Here is a 16,267-nt window from a genome sequence, read left to right as displayed (position 1 = left end):
CCTGGTGTCCTCCCCCCATCCCCTTGCAGTACCTTCTACCAGGGTCCTGGTGTCCCCCCACCCCCCTTCTCCCTACAGTACCTTCTACCAGGGTCCTGGAGTCCCCCCACCCCCCTTCTCCCTACAGTACCTTCTACCAGGGTCCTGGTGTCCCCCCACCCCCCATCTCCCTACAGTACCTTCTACCAGGGTCCTGGTGTCCTCTCCCCCCCCCTTCTCCCTACAGTACCTTCTACCAGGGTCCGGGTGTCCCCCCTTCTCCCTACAGTACCTTCTACCAGGGTCCTGGTGTCCCCCCCCCCCCTTCTCCCTACAGTACCTTCTACCAGGGTCCTGGTGTCCCCCCACCCCCTTCTCCCTACAGTACCTTCTACCAGGGTCCTGGTGTCCCCCACCCCCTTCTCCCTACAGTACCTTCTACCAGGGTCCTGGTGTCCCCCCACCCCCCTTCTCCCTACAGTACCTTCTACCAGGGTCCTGGTGTCCCCCCACCCCCTTCTCCCTACAGTACCTTCTACCAGGGTCCTGGTGTCCCCCCCCCCCTTCTCCCTACAGTACCTTCTACCAGGGTCCTGGTGTCCTCCCCCCTACAGTACCTTCTACCAGGGTCCTGGTGTGTCCCCCCCTCCCATCTCCCTACAGTACCTTCTACCAGGGTCCTGGTGTTCTCCCCCCACTCCCCATCCCCCTACAGTACCTTCTACCAGGGTCCCAGTGAACCAGCGGTACAGGTATCTGGCCACCCTGAGGAGTCGTCTCTTGCATCTTCTTCTGCGATGGCCCATCCTGACCGTGTTCTGGTTGTGGTCGTGAGGTTACGTTTCTGTGGTTACGGAAGTCCTAAGGTTCTTTTCCTAAGGTTCTATGATTGCAATTGTTGGTTATGGTTGTGTAGTTGCAGGTTTAAGGTTATGGTCGTAAGGTTGCAGTTCTCTGTGTTAGTGGTCCTATGGTTCTATGGGTTCTGTAGTTGAGGCTCTACAATCGCAGGTCTATTGTAGTCCAGGGTTTGTAATCCTATTTTCAAGGAGTTCAGTTCCTCTTCCTCTACAGAGAGCTCTGTTAGGACTGGATCTCCATCTGGGTCTGGGTCAAGATGAGCAGCAACTAAACGTCTTTTAATTTCTATGTTTCTCCCTCTCTCTCTCTCTCCCTGTCTGTATCTCTCACTCCCTCTCTCCTCTCTCTCCTTGTCTCTCCCTGTCTGTATCTCTCACTCCCTCTCTCCTTCTCTCTCTCTCTCTCTCTCTCTCTTGCTCCCTGTCTGACTCTCTCACTACCTCTCTCCCTCTCTCCTTTCTCTCTCTCAGGTCCTGGAGAGCTTGTTCAAATCAGATCCACTTGTTGCGATCTGGTCTTAAAGAGGAAACTGTGTCCTCTCCCCAGGGCTTCCTCTCTCTGGATCTCTCTCTCTTTCTCTGTCCCTGTCTTCTGCATCTCTCTTTCCTCTCTCTCTATCAATCTCTTTCTCACTCTCTCTCTCTGGGTGAAGTTATCTCTAGGTCCAGTTCTAGGATCAGCTTCACCCCCTTATCAAAACTTTAAATGCAAAACTGACCCTAGGGGCAACTTCACTCTACACCGAACCAATCCGTGTTCCTCCATCTGTCACACCCAAAGTGAAATTCCCCTTAGGTGCTGATCTTGGGTCGGTTTTGCATTTCCACCACTAATGGTTAAGCTTAGGATTGGAGGAGGCGAAGCTGATCCTAGATCTGTATCTGTAGGAAACCTCGAAGCGACACACTCAAGAGGTCAAGGGTCAGAAAAGGAAGTCTCATTGTTATGTTCTCTCTCCTTCTCTTCTTTCTTCCTCCCAATGTTTCTCTTTCTCTCATGTTCTTTGTTCCAGTTCTTGTGGTGATTGAAACACTCCCTTTCTCTTCTTCCTCTCGATTCTTTTTTTACCTCCTCTTTTACTTTTTTTTCTCCCTTGTGGTGAAACACCTCTCTCTCTGCTCTGCTCTCCTCTCCTCTCTCTGCTCTGCTCTCCTCTCTCTCTGCTCTGCTCTCCTCTCTCTCTGCTCTGCTCTCTCTCTGCTCTGCTCTCCTCTCCTCTCTCTCTGCTCTGCTCTCTCTCTGCTCTGCTCTCTCTGCTCTCTCTGCTCTCCTCTCTCTCTGCTCTCCTCTCTCTCTGCTCTCCTCTCTCTCTGCTTTCCTCTCTCTCTGCTCTGCTCTGCTCTCCTCTCTCTCTGCTCTGCTCTCCTCTCTCTGCTCTCCTCTCTCTCTGCTCTCCTCTCTCTCTGCTCTGCTCTCCTCTATCTCTACTCTCCTCTATCTCTACTCTCCTCTCTCTTTTCACTCTCCTCTCTCCTCTCTCTCTGCTCTCATCTCCTCTCCCCTCTCTCTCTGCTCTCTTCTCTCTGCTCTGCTCTCCTCTATCTCTGCTCTCCTCTCCCTTTTCACTCCCCTCTCCCCTCTCTCTCTCTGCTCTCCTCTCCTCTCCCCTCTCTCTCTGCTCTCTTCTCTCCTCTATCTCTACTCTCCTCTCTCTTTTCGCTCTCCTCTCTCTTTTCACTATCTGCTCTCCTCTCTCTTTTCACTATCTGCTCTCCTCTCTCTTCACTCTCTGCTCTCCTCTCTCTCTGCTCTCCTCTCTCTCTGCTCTCCTCTCTCTCTCTGCTCTCCTCTCTCTCTCTGCTCTCCTCTCTCTCTCTGCTCTCCTCTCTCTCTGCTCTCCTCTCTCTCTGCTCTCCTCTCTCTCTGCTCTCCTCTCTCTGTTCTCCTCTCTCTCTGCTCTGTCTCTGCTCTGCTCTCCTCTCCCTTTTCACTCCCCTCTCCCCTCTCTCTCTCTGCTCTCTTCTCTCTTCTCTCTGCTCTGCTCTCCTCTATCTCTACTCTCCTCTCTCTTTTCACTCTCCTCTCTCCTCTCTCTGCTCTCATCTCCTCTCCCCTCTCTCTCTGCTCTCTTCTCTCTGCTCTGCTCTCCTCTATCTCTGCTCTCCTCTCCCTTTTCACTCCCCTCTCCCCTCTCTCTCTCTCTGCTCTCCTCTCCCCTCTCTCTCTGCTCTCTTCTCTCTATCTCTGCTCTCCTCTCCCTTTTCACTCAACTCTCCCCTCTCTCTCTCTCTGCTCTCCTCTCCCCTCTCTCTCTGCTCTCTTCTCTCTACTCTCTACTCTCCTCTCCCTTTTCACTCCCCTCTCCCCTCTCTCTCTCTCTGCTCTCCTCTCCCCTCTCTCTCTGCTCTCTTCTCTCTACTCTCTTCTCTCCTCTCTCTTTTTGCTCTCCTCTCTCTTTTTTTCACTCTCTGCTCTCCTCTCTCTTTTCACTCTCTGCTCTCCTCTCTCTGCTCTGCTCTCCTCTCTCTGCTCTGCTCTCCTCTCTCTCCTCTCTCTGCTCTCCTCTCTCTCCTCTCTCTGCTCTCCTCTCTCTCTGCTCTCCTCTCTCATCTCTCCTCTCTCTCTGCTCTCCTCTCTCATCTCTGCTCTGCTCTCCTCTATCTCTCCTCTCTCTGCTCTCTAGTCTCCTCTCTCCTCTCTCATCTCTCCTCTCTCTCTGCTCTCCTCTCTCATCTCTGCTCTGCTCTCCTCTATCTCTCCTCTCTCTCTACTCTCTACTCTCCTCTCTCTTTTCACTCTCTTCTCTCCTCTCTCTTTTTGCTCTCCTCTCTCTTTTTTTCACTCTCTGCTCTCCTCTCTCTTTTCACTCTCTGCTCTCCTCTCTCTGCTCTGCTCTCCTCTCTCTGCTCTGCTCTCCTCTCTCTCCTCTCTCTGCTCTCCTCTCTCTCCTCTCTCTGCTCTCCTCTCTCTCTGCTCTCCTCTCTCATCTCTCCTCTCTCTCTGCTCTCCTCTCTCATCTCTGCTCTGCTCTCCTCTATCTCTCCTCTCTCTCTGCTCTCTAGTCTCCTCTCTCCCCTCTCCCCTCTCCTCTCTCTTTGCTTGAGGTGATGCAACACTTCGTGTTTGCACAGATATGACCGATGATCTTTCTTCATGTGCCGTTCTGTTTGATCAGAAAACATCTCACACTCATCTGTCTCTATCAATCTCTTCTCTCCGCCCTCTTCTATATAATCATTTGTCCTCCCTCTCTCTTTCAATCACCTTTTATTTAACATCTCTCTCTCTCTCTATCGTTCTCTGCTCCGCTGGCGAATTAGAGTTGATGATCATCGCCATGGAAACGTCACAATCCACACCGACCGGTTTAAAGGCCAACCAACACAAAGTGCATTCTCCTCGGTTTCACCTCATCATATCTGAACCATTAGAGAATGAAATGTAAAACAGGCCTTAGATCAGTGTGTAGAGGTGAATTGATTATATTCCACATCAAGCTCCTACAACATCACAGAGGGAAACAATACACATTATTAATAAGGCTGTTCTACTTTGAGCATATTGTACAATCTGTGGCTGTATATATCAAGCTGTATCAGTACTGGTCTAGGATCAGTTAAACCTTGATTAGATCATAATCAATAAGACCTTATGGACAGGAGGGACCTGGGCCCGTATCCACAAAGCCTCAAAGAGTAGGAGTACTGATCTAGAATCAGTTTGGCCTTTTAGATCATAATTGATATGAGTATATGGACAGGGGGTGGGACCTGATCCTAGACCAGCACTATGACCCTGAGACACTTGATACATAGTGATTGCTGTCTGATAAGACAGTGTTGCCACCTGGTGAGCCCAGCAGGTCGTCAGCCTCGAGGGGATGTTATATGTCATTTCTTCCACCAGGTGGGAGTGTTGAGCTACTTTGTGGCAAAAACATCCGCTTCAAACGAGAACACCTGGGTTTGTTCCACTCCCAACTGGCTTCCTATTCCCTATAGAGTGCACTACTTTTGACCAGGGTCAATGGTAGTGCACTAAATAGTGAATAGGGTGCCATTTGGGACTATCATGTACCATAATAACTACAGCAGGCTTATGACGAGACAAGTTTTATTCAGGCGGCAGGTAGCCTAGTGGTTAGAGACAGGTAGCCTAGTGGTTAGAGACAGGTAGCCTAGTGGTTAGGGACAGGTAGCCTAGTGGTTAGAGACAGGTAGCCTAGTGGTTAGGGACAGGTAGCCTAGTGGTTAGAGACAGGTAGCCTATTGGTTAGAGACAGGTAGCCTATTGGTTAGAGACAGGTAGCCTAGTGGTTAGAGACAGGTAGCCTAGTGGTTAGAGACAGGTAGCCTAGTGGTTAGAGACAGGTAGCCTAGTGGTTAGAGACAGGTAGCCTAGTGGTTAGGGACAGGTAGCCTAGTGGTTAGAGACAGGTAGCCTAGTGGTTAGAGACAGGTAGCCTAGTTTAATCCCCTGTTTAAACCACAGAGACAGGTAGCCTAGTGGTTAGAGACAGGTAGCCTAGTGGTTAGAGACAGGTAGCCTAGTGGTTGAGAGACAGGTAGCCTAGTGGTTAGAGACAGGTAGCCTAGTGGTTAGAGACAGGTAGCCTAGTGGTTAGAGACATGTAGCCTAGTGGTTAGAGACAGGTAGCCTAGTGGTTAGAGACAGGTAGCCTAGTGGTTAGAGACAGGTAGCCTAGTGGTTAGAGACAGGTAGCCTAGTGGTTAGAGACAGGTAGCCTAGTGGTTAGGGACAGGAAGCCTAGTGGTTAGAGACAGGTAGCCTAGTGGTTAGAGACAGGTAGCCTAGTGGTTAGAGACAGGTAGCCTAGTGGTTAGAGACAGGTAGCCTAGTGGTTAGAGACAGGTAGCCTAGTGGTTAGAGACAGGTAGCCTAGTGGTTAGAGACAGGTAGCCTAGTGGTTAGAGACAGGTAGCCTAGTGGTTAGAGACAGGTAGCCTAGTGGTTAGAGACAGGTAGCCTAGTGGTTAGAGACAGGTAGCCTAGTGGTTAGAGAGCCAGTGGTTAGAAACAGGTAGCCTAGTGGTTAGAGACAGGTAGCCTAGTGGTTAGAGACATGTAGCCTAGTGGTTAGAGACAGGTAGCCTAGTGGTTAGAGACAGGTAGCCTAGTGGTTAGAGACAGGTAGCCTAGTGGTTAGAGACATGTAGCCTAGTGGTTAGAGACAGGTAGCCTAGTGGTTAGAGACAGGTAGCCTAGTGGTTAGAGACAGGTAGCCTAGTGGTTAGAGACAGGTAGCCTAGTGGTTAGAGACAGGTAGCCTAGTGGTTAGAGACAGGTAGCCTAGTGGTTAGAGACAGGTAGCCTAGTGGTTAGAGCGTTGGGCCAGTAACCGAATCCCTGAGCTGACAAAATCTGTCGTTCTGCCCCTGAACAAGGCAGTTAACCCGCTGTTCCCAGGCTGGCATTGTAAATAAGAATTTGTTCTTAACTGACTTGCCTCGTTAAATAAAGGTAAAATGATGTAATTTAGTAAGGTTAAATAACTGTGGTTTCTCACATGAACACACACACACACACACACACACACACACACACACACACACACACACACACACACACACACACACACACACACACACACACACACACACACACACACACACACACACACACACACAGTCCTCTGTGTACCTATAGTCCCCTTGAAGTCAATGATCATAATTTGGACCCTGAGTTTTCCAGGTCACATGGTCAAGGGCTTAATCAAGAACAGGGGGCTATTGAAGTCAGTCCTACAGGAACAGATGAGGGACAATCAGGACAGCAGCTTAAAAAACAAAAAGCCTAAATTCATGACCTAAGAGTGAGTTTAAACCATTTGGTTATGCTTGCCAGTGTTGTGTTCATCAGGACACGCAACAAAAAACGTTTTGGAATGTAAAACTACAAATGAGCGTTTCTCATTACAAAAGTCTAGGTAGACCCCTCCCTGTTTCAGTGCGTTTTTGTCCGTCTGGTACCTAATGAACACATCCCTCCCCATTGTATAACAATCCATGTTGTGTAACGAATAATGAAAGTGAGGCTTGTGTAATTGATGCAGCTGAAGTACACACACAGAGACACAAACACACACACACACACAGACATAAACAAACACACACACACACACACACAGCGCCAATGCCATCTGCCCTGAATGGAGGGATTGAACTGTGGCCAAACGACCTCAATAAGGCCAAGGCTCAGTGTGGTGGAAAAGAGACAGGAAGAGATGAAGAGGAGAGATAGAACACACACACACAGACACACAGAGAGAGACACACACACAAACAAACATACACACAGACAGACACACACACACACACACAGACAGACACACAGACACATAGACACAGACTGGATGAGAAGAGTGATAGCCTCCCTAATCTAACATGATATAAACATGGGGATAATATGAAGCGGAGGTCAGAGAGGCTAAACAGCAGAGACTCCCAAACATCTGTCTCTCTCCCTCCTCTCTCCCTCTCTTTCCTTCTCTCGGTCTCTCTCTCTCTCCCTCCAACTCTCTCCCTCTCTTTCCTTCTCTCTGTCTCTCTCTCTCCCTCTCTTTCATTATCTCGGTCTCTCTCTCCCTCCAACTCTCTCCCTCTTTTTCCTTCTCTCCCCCTCTCTCTCGGTGTCTCTCTCTCCCTCCAACTCTCTCCCTCTCTTTCCTTCTCTCCCTCTCTCTCTCGGTCTCTTTCTACCTCCAACTCTCTCCCTCTTTTTCCTTCTCTCCCCCTCTCTCTCGGTCTCTTTCTACCTCCAACTCTCTCCCGCTTTTTCCTTCTCTCCCCCTCTCGGTCTCTCTCTCTCCCTCTTTTTCCTTCTCTCCCCCTCTCTCTCGGTCTCTCTCTCTCCCTCCAACTCTCTCCCTCTCTTTCCTTCTCTCCCCCTCTCTCTCGGTCTCTCTCTCTCCCTCCAACTCTCTCCCTCCCTCTCTCCCCCTCTCTCTGGCTCTGTCTCTCTGTGTCTCTCTGTCTCTCTCTGTCTCTCTCTGTCTCTCTCTGTCTATGTGGTTTAAACAGGGGATTATCTGAAGAGAAGTTAAATGTCAGAGAGGCTAAACATTATTTATTCCTACGAGAACTATTTTTCTCCAACATGAGTATGTGTGTGTGTCCTCACATGCATTGTTTCCTGTGTGTGTGTTTTATTCATAAGTGTGCATGCGTGCGTGTGTGTATATCTCTGTTTGTTTTTCCATAGCAGGCCAGCTGCTGTGCTGTCGTGTGATTGACAGCTCCTATGTGGCCCGTGGTCCCAACGTTCTGAACTGCAAACCACACACAGTACACTGATACACACACACACTTACCTTACACACACACACACACACACACACACACACACACACACACACACACACACACACACACACACACACACACACACACACACACACACACACACACACACACACACACACACACACACACACACACACACACACACACACACTCTGACTGAGGCCCCTCCAGGAATCCCATTGATTACCAATCTGAGATTCAGATCTGAGCCGGCGATGCAGGTTTCTGTGATGTTATAGAGCTATATATTTAATATATTTAGCTATATATATTTAATTTACCGTGGGAAAGAGAGGAGCGATTCAAACTAGGGTTATGAAAGCAACACGCTCTCACATCACAATCACACATCCAAGTTCCTCAAACATTTCAAAGTGTTGAAGGTTAAGTTTAGGCCTTAACTCAGAATGCTAAAGGTTAGGCATTAACTCCAAATGGTTGAGGTAAGGGTTAAGGTTGGGATAGGCTTAACCCCCCAGGGTCTTAGCCCTGTCTAACCCGGGGGAAGGGGTTCTACTAAGCTATATGGAATTGTTTTAAGAAGGTCATACCAAGGATCATTTTGCTATTTGATTTTGAATTTTAAGACCCCTTGAAGTATAAAAAAATATATGAAAATAATGATTTGATGAAAACATGTATTTGGCCTTACTGCTATCAGCCCATACAAACACATTGAATAACAGATTCACTTCAAGGAACAATGGATAGATAGTCCCCCCAAAAAATCTAAAGGAAGTTTATTCTGAAGTGTCAGTCCTATATCTGAGAAATCAGGAAACAAACATTTTTTTATTATAATTATTTTTTTTATGTATTTAACCCCTTATTTTGTGCACTAAACTGTCTCAATATATACTATAATATATATACTTCCAGAATGTTTTTCAACTGGTACTGGGGGACCAACCAACATGTGTTAGTGAGAATCTCACCTTTACACAGAGGGGTTATAGTAGTAGTGTGTTGCCAACACTGGACACGACAGACTTCAGACGAGTCCCAAAACACTAGTCGGGGTCGTAGAGCAGAACAACGAACACCATCATGTTCATGAGAGTCTCATCTTTCCACCGATGGGTTTGTAGGCCAAAGCGTTCAGACGATGTTGTGAGAAGAGCGTTTTTGGAGATGTCTCATGGTCTGACAAACCCCCCTCCAGCTCAGTCACAGCAGACGTGGAAGTGTTACGTCAGTGGACTGAGACGCAGCCAATGAAACAGATCTCTAGCTCTCTGATCTACCCATCCAACATACAGTGTTCACCACAAACAGATCTCTAGCTCTCTGATCTACCCATCCAACATACAGTGTTCCCCACAAACAGATCTCTAGCTCTCTGATCTACCCATCCAACATACAGTGTTCCCCACAAACAGATCTCTAGCTCTCTGATCTACCCATCCAACATACAGTGTTCACCACAAACAGATCTCTAGCTCTCTGATCTACCCATCCAACATACAGTGTTCCCCACAAACAGATCTCTAGCTCTCTGATCTACCCATCCAACATACAGTGTTCACCACAAACAGATCTCTAGCTCTCTGATCTACCCATCCAACATACAGTGTTCCCCACAAACAGATCTCTAGCTCTCTGATCTACCCATCCAACATACAGTGTTCCCCACAAACAGATCTCCAGCTGATCTACCCATCCAACATACAGTGTTCACCACAAACAGATCTCTAGCTCCATCTACCCCAACATACAGTGTTCACAAACACAAACAGATCTCTAGCTCTCTGATCTACCCATCCAACATACAGTGTTCACCACAAACAGATCTCTAGCTCTCTGATCTACCCATCCAAACAGTGCCAATGAAACAGATCTCTAGCTCTCTGATCTACCCATCCAACATACAGTGTTCCCCACAAACAGATCTCTAGCTCTCTGATCTACCCATCCAACATACAGATCTCTAGTGTTGTTCCCCACAAACAGATCTCTAGCTCTCTGATTACCCATCCAACATCCAACAGTGTTCCCCACAAACAGATCTCTAGCTCTCTGATCTACCCATCCAACATACAGTGTTCACCACAAACAACAGATCTCTAGCTCTCTGATCTACCCAAACAGATCAAACAGCTCAATGAAACAGATCTCTAGCTCCTGATCACCCATCCAACATACAGTGTTCACAAACAGCCAATGAAACAGATCTCTAGCTCTCTGATCTACCCATCCAACAACAGTGTTCACCACAAACAGAGTGTTCTACCCATCCAAAACAGTTCACCACAAACAGATCTCTAGCTCTCTGATCTACCCATCCAACATACAGTGTTCACCACAAACAGATCTCTAGCTCTCTGATCTACCCATCCAACATACAGTGTTCACCACAAACAGATCTCCAGCTCTCTGATCTACCCATCCAACATACAGTGTTCACCACAAACAGCCAATGAAACAGATCTCTAGCTCTCTGATCTACCCATCCAACATACAGTGTTCACCACAAACAGCCAATGAAACAGATCTCTAGCTCTCTGATCTACCCATCCAACATACAGTGTTCACCACAAACAGCCAATGAAACAGATCTCTAGCTCTCTGATCTACCCATCCAACATGTTTAGGGGTTAGGGGTTATGTTTAGGGGTCATGTTTAGGGGTTAGGGGTTATGTTTAGGGGTTAGTGGTTATGTTTAGGGGTTAGTGGTCATGTTTAGGGGTTAGGGGTTATGTTTAGGGGTTATGTTTAGGAGTCATGTTTCGGGGTTATGGTTAGGGGTTATGTTTAGGGGTTAGGGGTCATGGTTAGGGGTTAGGGGTCATGGTTAGGGGTTATGTTTAGGGGTTAGAGGTCATGTTTAGGGGTTAGGGGTTATGTTTAGGGGTTAGGGTTTATGTTTAGGGGTTATGTTTAGGGGGGTTAGGGGTTATGTTTAGGGGTTAGGGGTCATGGTTAGGGGTTATGTTTAGGGGTTAGGGTCATGTTTAGGGGTTAGGGGTTATGTTTAGGGGTTAGGGTTTATGTTTAGGGGTTATGTTTAGGGGTTAGGGGTCATGTTTAGGGGTTAGGGGTTATGTTTAGGGGTCATGTTTAGGGGTTAGGGGTCATGGTTAGGGGTTATGTTTAGGGGTTAGGGGTCATGTTTAGGGGTTAGGGGTTATGTTTAGGGGTTAGGGGTCATGTTTAGGGGTTAGGGGTCATGTTTAGGGGTTAGGGGTCATGTTTAGGGGTTAGGGGTCATGTTTAGGGGTTAGGGTTCATGTTTAGGGGTTAGGGTTCATGTTTAGGGGTTAGGGGTCATGTTTAGGGGTTAGGGGTCATGTTTAGGGGTTAGTTTAGGGGTTAGGGGTCATGTTTAGGGGTTAGGGGTCATGTTTAGGGGTTAGGGGTCATGTTTAGGGGTTAGGGGTCATGTTTAGGGGTTAGGGGTCATGTTTAGGGGTTAGGGGTCATGTTTAGGGGTTAGGGGTCATGTTTAGGGGTTAGGGGTCATGTTTAGGGGTTAGGGGTCATGTTTAGGGGTCATGTTTAGGGGTCATGTTTAGGGGTTAGGGACAATGGGATTCTGAATGGAAATCAGTTGTTTGGTGCCACAAGGATAATAAAACAAACATGTTCTCATGATGATCTCTTTATATCGCTTCATCATTATTATTCATCATTTTTTATTTGTTGTTATCCACCTGAAGTTATTGATGCAAGACACACACAAGATGGAGGAACACACACACACTCATGTAGCATGTTTAACCCTCTGAGAAATAGAGGATATACAGTCATTCATCTTTCACTCCTTCATCCATCCATTCATTTTTCACTCATCTATTCATCCATCTTTCACTCATCCATCCATTCATTTTTCACTCATCTATTCATCCATTTTCACTCATCCATCCATCCATCTTTCACTCATCCATCCATCCATCTTTCACTCATCTATTCATCCATCTTTCACTCATCCATCCATCCATTTTCACTCATCTATTCATCCATCTTTCACTCATCCATCCATTCATTTTTCACTCATCTATTCATCCATTTTCACTCATCCATCCATCCATCTTTCACTCATCCATCCATCCATCTTTCACTCATCTATTCATCCATCTTTCACTCATCCATCCATCCATTTTCACTCATCCATCCATCCATCTTTCACTCATCCATCCATCCATTTTTCACTCATCTATTCATCCATTTTCACTCATCTATTCAACCATCCATCTTAACTTAGCTTGGTGAGACGGCCACAAATCACAGTCAAATACACAGGATACAAACATTCCTTTCCACCTAAACAAATATAGCGTTTGGAAAAAAATAACATCTACATAAAATCTAATGAATAAAACATCTGGGAACAGTAATGTTGTACACATGAAGGTACCATTAGCAATCCCTTCTGATGAACAGACACACCGGTGGACTGGAAATAAACACTTCTAGTTCTCTCTTCCAACTCATTATAGAACTGTCATGCCAAACATGAGCACAAACTGATCTGGGACCAGCACAAACTGATCTGGGACCAGCACAAACTGATCTGGGACCAGCACAAACTGATCTGGGACCAGCACAAACTGATCTGGGACCAGCACAAACTGATCTGGGACCAGCACAAACTGATCTGGGACCAGCACAAACTGATCTGGGACCAGCACAAACTGATCTGGGACCAGATCTATCACCATATCAAAGTCTGCCGTCTAACATCTGAGTCCCAGATGGCAGCCTGTTCCCTACATAGTGCACTACCTTTGACCAGGACCCTATGCACTCAATAGGGATCCATTTGGGATGCACTCGCTGTCTAACACTCCTTCCTGTAAATGATCAAATAATGATTGCGTTATCAGAGACTTTTGTAGAATGAGAATTGCAGTATTTCGGGAGCTGTTTGACAATCTGTCAGAGAGAACAAAAGACTAGAGTTATCGGAGCAGACACACACACACACACACACACAGACACACAGACACACACAGACAGACAGACAGACAGACAGACAGACAGACAGACAGACAGACAGACAGACAGACAGACAGACAGACAGACAGACAGACAGACAGACAGACAGACAGACAGACAGACAGACAGACAGACAGACAGACAGACAGACAGACAGACAGACAGACAGACAGACAGACAGACAGACAGACAGACAGACAGACAGACAGACAGACAGACAGACAGACAGACAGACAGACAGACAGACAGACAGACAGACAGACAGACAGACAGACAGACAGACAGACAGACAGACAGACAGACAGACAGACAGACAGACAGACAGACAGACAGACAGACAGACAGACAGACAGACAGACAGACAGACAGACAGACAGACAGACAGACAGACAGACAGACAGACAGACAGACAGACAGACAGACAGACAGACAGACAGACAGACAGACAGACAGACAGACAGACAGACAGACAGACAGACAGACAGACAGACAGACAGACAGACAGACAGACAGACAGACAGACAGACAGACAGACAGACAGACAGACAGACAGACACAGACACACACACACACACACACACTGACCGACACAGACACACACACACACACAGACAGACACAGACACACACACACACAGACAGACGTACACACACACACACACAGACACGTACACACACACACACACACACACACACACACACACACACACACACACACACACACACACACACACACACACACACACACACACACACACACACACACACACACACACACACACACACACACACACACACACACACACACACACACACACACACACACACACACACACACACACAGAGCATTAAATAGAAAATGAATATGAGTGTGTCTGCAACCAAACATTGGCTGATCCCTCCTTGTCTCAAATGACACGTTTATCTTCCCAGGCTGAGCCTCCAAACGGCACCCTATTCCCTACATAAAGCACTACTTTGACCCAGACGTAGTGCACTATATAGGGAATAGGGTGCCATTTGGCATGCAACCACAGTCAAGGGAAGAACAGTACAACAACAGTTGGGAGGTGGAAATTGTTGCTAACAGACTGAGGCACCTCAAATTGTGACATTTGATGGACAAACGTGTCTGTCATTGGATCACACTCATAGTGAGCCAAGGGCTTTGTGACAATATTCTCTTGGCTTAACTAGCTTCCTTTCCTCATCTCCTCTCCTTAAAATGTCCCCTAATAAGTGAGAGAGATGGTTGAGTTAGAAACATACCACTTCCACCAATACATCGAACAGAGGAAGGAAGAAAGGAAGGACATCAAGGAAGGAAGGAAGGAAGGAAGGAAGGAAGGAAGGAAGGAAGGAAGGAAGGAAGGAAGGAAGGAAGGAAGGAAGGAAGGAAGGAAGGAAGGAAGGAAGGAAGGAAGGAACAACCAATCCCACCTCTCTCCCATTCAAACAGACCAAACTCCAAACACAACAAGGACCATAGAAATGGAATGGATGATATTTCTATGTTCAGGACCATGGAGAGCGCCACGTGACTCGGCTTGTTTCAGCACCTCAGACCTGGTCGTAAGCCTGGAGCATGGATACATTGCCGGAAGCAAACCTTATGTCTCGAGAGAATACCTCAGTCTACATGTTTTCACCTCTCTCAATATATTTGACTATAAATGGAGGAGAGGAGATGAGGAGAGACGGCGCAACCTTAGACGATTGAGATGCAGCTCTCGTCCGCTAACTAACAATAGACTGTTCATCATTCGTTAGAAACAACCCCCTAAAATCAACAGTGATTAGACGCCTCATTCATTCATTTTCCGCCCGTGCCATTATCCCAGGGCGCCCTTAACAGTGACCTTGGTCGGTTGCCCGTGGCGCGAGAGCCGGCAGAATGTATGACTAGGCAGGGAAATTATCCATATCGGTGGATCCCATTTCTCCCGCCCGCGCGTCAAACTACCGCGCGGGGTCCGGGATGGAGTCGGACGGTTAAACCGCTGCTGCTGACTCATCAAATCAGGCCACGCGGCACGCGCTGTGTCATAAACAACAAAAATTAAACGCTATGAGGGAAGAAGTTTATTACTGGCCCATCTGTCCGATTATTTCAGCTTGAAACACATATTTGATTGTCCTCCACTTTGCTTTGTGCAGCACCGTTACCATGCTGTTAATAGGTTGATTTAAGTCAGTGATGGGCCACCAAATGAAGCACATCATTTACATAATGATTATTGTTATTATAAGGACGTCATGTCCAGAGACAGAGAAGATAGCCTACCAAAAACCAGGTCAGCAAACTAACAAAACCAACATACTTCAACTAGCATATATTTTCAATGTTTTTATCCATTGCAATTATTAATCCAAACGAAAAGGAAAATGATGATCTACTTACCGGTGAGCGGATCATAAGACCCGTCTAGTTCCCGGGAGTCAGAAAAGCTCTGATCCCGACTTTTCTCCTTCATGTTCGGGAGAAGTGCTTACCAAACCACTGGTGAAATATCCCTCTCTCTCTCTCTCTCTCTCCTTCTCCCTTGGTTCCAGGGTTACTCACTCCGGTTCATTCCAGCTACATTTCACACGTTATTCAATGATAAAAGGGAAAATAACCAAATTATATTTTTTTAAAAGCACCGAATCAAATATTTTTCGGAGTGTTCCTTTCCCGTTCGTCAGAAGAACACCAACTTCGGCGACAGTGAACCTGTCAACTGCTCTCGACGCTCTCACGTCCTCACGCTGCGCACCCCTGTCTAAATGTAAACAACCTCGCACGGAGCCTGTTAGACAACTAGCCTACAAGCTTCACAGCACATTCAATTCTACAGCTTACCCACAAAACTTCAATTAAACCTCAAAATAATATAGATGGTTACTTTATAGGATACATAATAATGACATTGAGTTGGTTGAAATCGTCAAATCTTGTTGTAATTCCCTTGGTTCCTGACAGTTGTTTCGTATATCGACTGAGGATAAAAGAGAGAAATTAGCAGTTGACCTCAGATGTCTTTGAGAAAAACCCACTCAGCTCAACGGCTGTAGACAATGGATTCACCCGACGGTGAGAATCACCCCGCGGAGACAGTGGCTCCCAAATGGAAACCTGTTCCCTGTATACTGTCAGTGGTGGGGAAAGTACGCAACTGTCATACTTGAGTAAAAGTAGATCCCTTAATAGAAAATGAGTCAAGTAAAAGTCACCCAGTAAAATACTACTC

The 16,267-nt window shown here is 46.9% G+C and overlaps 1 protein-coding gene across 2 annotated transcripts in view; it reads right to left on the bottom strand.

The window, feature by feature from the left end:
* LOC124022363 (Kv channel-interacting protein 2-like) overlaps positions 1–16,159 on the bottom strand; it is a 32,664-nt gene extending 16,505 nt beyond the window's left edge. The window contains exon 1 of one of the 2 annotated variants that reach the window (XM_046337289.1): positions 15,439–16,159. In XM_046337289.1, the coding sequence (XP_046193245.1) occupies positions 15,439–15,511 (73 nt within the window). In that variant the 5' untranslated portion in view covers positions 15,512–16,159. Of the gene's footprint in view, positions 1–697; positions 1,986–15,438 lie in introns of those variants that run through there. The other variant, XM_046337290.1, reaches the window with a different exon arrangement.
* Positions 16,160–16,267: the final 108 nt, after the last annotated feature.

This window comes from Oncorhynchus gorbuscha, unplaced genomic scaffold (genome assembly GCF_021184085.1).
Source record: "Oncorhynchus gorbuscha isolate QuinsamMale2020 ecotype Even-year unplaced genomic scaffold, OgorEven_v1.0 Un_scaffold_1360, whole genome shotgun sequence".
NCBI classification, from domain to species: domain Eukaryota; kingdom Metazoa; phylum Chordata; class Actinopteri; order Salmoniformes; family Salmonidae; genus Oncorhynchus; species Oncorhynchus gorbuscha.
This window is presented reverse-complemented; position numbering and strand designations above follow the sequence as displayed.